We start from the raw sequence: 3,461 nt of genomic DNA on the forward strand, positions 1-3,461 counted from the left end.
CGAAACTGTGGAGAAGACACGTCACCGTGGAGAGCCGTTAACCAATATGCAAATTAGCCTGCAGTACCACTGCTCTACCCATATGAGCAGAAAAAGACATTTTTAGACCAAATATTACAGATTTGAACAAATACGCACAAAAACATCAAAATTAGCACAGAAACAGTACTATATAACATTTTAGAAACATTTTAGACAGTTTGTCAGCTAAAAAAGTTAATTTGAGGGTAAGTTACTCTTTAAGAGCTACTTTCACAAAATGAAATTGTCCGAGAGCTACTTTTTGCAGCCTTTAATCTTAAACTTAAACCATTGGATTAAGCTTGTTTAGCGCAGAAAATGTCTTTAATTCACATGAAACACTAAATTTACAAAAATGTGCTTTTTGTGTTTATCCATTCATATTATAGTGTATTTCACACTAATAACTTAGGGTTTAACTGCAACAGATTTGTGCACAGATAACATCAGGTGACAGGTCTCCGAATTTTTCTCCGCATTGTAGACTCCAGTGAAAAGAAACCCCCTGTAGTGACACATACTGCAGCAGGAGGGGTTTCCCAGGAGCTGGGCACAGTGTGTGTTAAGGGGCTATGAAAAGTGTGTGCGAAAACGAATGTCGAACAACTACATAACCGCACGTCGTTTGCCGATCGACCATACTGAGCCCTAAACCATTTGATTGACAACCAAGGGGAAGTTAAATGGAGTTAAATGAAAGTTTATTTGGCCAGTGATAAATTAACTTTTTCTTCTCCTAATTTTTCATAAGCTCTGAAGAGCTACTTTAAATGAGCCCAAGAGCTACCAGTAGCTCACGAACTACTGGTTGGAGACCCCTGTTTTAGGCTCTATTTAACTATCTGTTTTGCGACTTTTAGCCACTGTCTTGCTGCTTTTGGCTACTATTTTACTACTTTAAGCTACAATTTAGCTGCTTTTAGCCACTGTTTTACTACTTCTTTAGTGTAAACATCAAAGCGAGTTCTCCTTCCTGCCTGTGAAGTTGAACCATGCGACCTGTCAGCTTATTTACCTGAGAGCAGCTGTTTGTTTCTCCTGCTGCAGAATGTCTGGAGGAGGCGTGGAAAGGCGACGCAGGTGTTAAACAGGAAGTGAGCTCAGAGGAAACAGAACACAAGGAGGGAACGACACACGACGCTGGAGAACTTTAAAATAAAATCGACACCAGATGGAGCAGAAGACAACACAACTACCTGCAGATCAACAAACACAATCGCACATTTTAATCCTGGTAGATTTCATTAGGAACAAAGTTACATTGATGTTGCTTTTTGTAACAAGAATCTGCACTAACCTGACACTTTATACCACAGAAGTCAGCTGCCAATATTTTCTGAGTGGTATTTTTACTCCAAACTGCAGTATTTGTACACATTATGTACAGTTTTTATATGTTGAATAAAATACTTTCTACATTATTTGTCTGTTTGTATTTAAGCAGAACTGAATCAGATGTTAGAGTCAGTTTGCTGCTCATTAATCAGACCTGATGAGTCTCAGGTGAGCTGCTCTCCTGGTTCAGACTCAGAAAAGCTCAAACGATGCCTCCTCTTCCTCTTTACTTCCTGTTTCCTTCTTGTTTTCTGTTTGGTTCAGTTTGGAGTTTTCAACACGGACCTGTATTTGAGTCCGCCTCGGACTCCGTTGAAGATGGAGTCCTCCCAGCGGCGGAAGAGGATCAGACCGTGGTCGTGACGTGTCACCAGGACAGCGTGGAGGTGGTGGTGAGAGCCCACCTGCTGGACCCGGGCCTCGTGGGACTGGGGCTGGGTCCTGATGGGGCAGGAGGGGGTCCCTGCACTGCCTGGCTGTCTGCAGATGGACACCTCTCCATCCGGGCTCCTCTGGTGGGCTGTGGGAGCAGAGTGATGGTTGGTGAGGCTCTCTGAGGCAGCTGCTCGGTGCTGCCACCTGCTGGTGTAACCTTCACACTGCTGCTGTGTTGCAGCTTTCAGACGGAGACCTGCTGTACTTCAACCTGCTGCTGCTGCTCCTCTCTGCACCTTCAGGCCAAGGCTCCAAGGTGGAGGCGGCTGCTGTCCCGGTGCTGTGTAAACGTAGAAGGTATGCCATCAAACAAACAGCTGAGCACACTCAGGCTGATTAACAGTTAATTTTGATTTAAATTATGGATCTGTCAAGTTAGGGTTTTTGTTGATGAGATTTATTTTGCATTTACTTTAAATCAGGGGTGTTGAACTCACTTTCAGAGGGAGTTCAATATAAATTCTATAGAGACTATAGAACAACACGCACCAACAGTACATCTGGGGGGTGGGTGTGTGTGTGTCAGGGTCTTTGCTCCCATCCCGTTCCCCGACTGCCATTTGGGGAGGGGGTCCTGAAGAAGGGCGGGCCGCCTGGTGCGGTCCTGGGCTGTGGGTGGGCTCGGGGCTTGGACGGTTGCCAGGGGCGGGGCTGGCTCTCCATCCTCTCTGGTGCTGCTTGGTCTCCTGAGGTGTGGCTCTTGGTTCCTGTGGGTGGCTGCCGGGTTCGGGGAGGTGGTTGGCTGGGGTGGGTGCGCTTGGTCGTTGGCGGTGTGGTGGGGTGGTCGTGGGCGTGGCTTCTCTGCACCGGGGGGGCTGGCCGGGCGTCCTGGTGCGGCCCGGGCCGGGCCTTGTCTATCTGCTCCTCTCCACCTCAGAATGATTGGGTCTACCTCCTGGGTTCGGGTGTGTGCTGCCTCCAGTAGGGGGTGGGTGCATGTCCTGGACCTGGGGGGTATAGAGTGTGTATCGGGGGTATGAGTGGAATGTGGCTTCCTTGTATGTCTTTGAGTGGGGGTGAGGATGAGGGTGGGATGGTGCGATTGTGTATGTGTATGTTTGGGTATTTGTCAGGCTGCGGTGTGGGCTGCCCCTCCTGCTGTTTTATCTGGGGGCCCGCTGTTACTCGGACCCCCGGTGGGGTGTGCGGCTGGCCGCTGGTGTGCTGGGGGTTCCCGGGGTCTGGGGCTGGGCGCTGGGGCGTGTGCCGGCCTGGCCTGGTGACTGCCTGCTGGGGCTCGGGGCCTCTGGGCCTGTCGGGCTTTGGCCTGGAGGGGGTGCGCCCTGGGGGCCCGGACCTCTGTGCCCTTTCCTGGATCTGCTCTGGTATGGTGGGTGCCGGTGGGGCCATGAGTTTGTTGCTGCTGGCCCTTATGGTCTGATCTGGGGGTTGGGTGGGTGGATCTTCCCGTGCGGGTGYCCCTTGGGGCTCTGCGCTCGGGATYCCTCTCRGGCCCTTGGGCTCTGGTCTTCCCTGTGTCTGCCTTGTGTCTTGGGGGTTGGGTCTCGGTCCTCCACAGTCACTATTAAATATTTCATTGGAGAAATCTTGTGTATACACGCATGTTCACAACTGCTCACAAACAGGTGCTCTGATCCGGGGGGTTCTGACTGGTCACTGAGTGTATATATAGTATGTCTGTGTGTGTATATACTGACAATATTTATGAA

The 3,461-nt window shown here is 49.8% G+C and overlaps 2 protein-coding genes across 3 annotated transcripts in view; both read left to right on the plus strand.

Annotated features, from left to right (window-relative positions):
• cnpy4 (canopy FGF signaling regulator 4) overlaps positions 1–1,442 on the plus strand; it is a 3,924-nt gene extending 2,482 nt beyond the window's left edge. The window contains exon 6 of one of the 2 annotated variants that reach the window (XM_014024552.1): positions 1,047–1,442. In XM_014024552.1, the coding sequence (XP_013880006.1) occupies positions 1,047–1,108 (62 nt within the window). In that variant the 3' untranslated portion in view covers positions 1,109–1,442. The remainder of the gene's footprint in view (positions 1–1,046) is intronic. The other variant, XM_014024551.1, reaches the window with a different exon arrangement.
• Positions 1,443–1,465: 23 nt separating this feature from the next.
• The window catches only part of LOC106529195 (zona pellucida sperm-binding protein 3), a gene marked incomplete at its 3' end in the record, with an annotated part of 5,645 nt that continues 3,649 nt past the window's right edge, over positions 1,466–3,461 (plus strand). The window contains 2 exon segments of the mRNA XM_014024549.1: positions 1,466–1,895; positions 1,973–2,088. Of these exon segments, the coding sequence (XP_013880003.1) occupies positions 1,566–1,895; positions 1,973–2,088 (446 nt within the window). The 5' untranslated portion in view covers positions 1,466–1,565.

The sequence above is a fragment of the Austrofundulus limnaeus genome, unplaced genomic scaffold, assembly GCF_001266775.1.
Source record: "Austrofundulus limnaeus strain Quisiro unplaced genomic scaffold, Austrofundulus_limnaeus-1.0 Scaffold426, whole genome shotgun sequence".
NCBI lineage: Eukaryota > Metazoa > Chordata > Actinopteri > Cyprinodontiformes > Rivulidae > Austrofundulus > Austrofundulus limnaeus.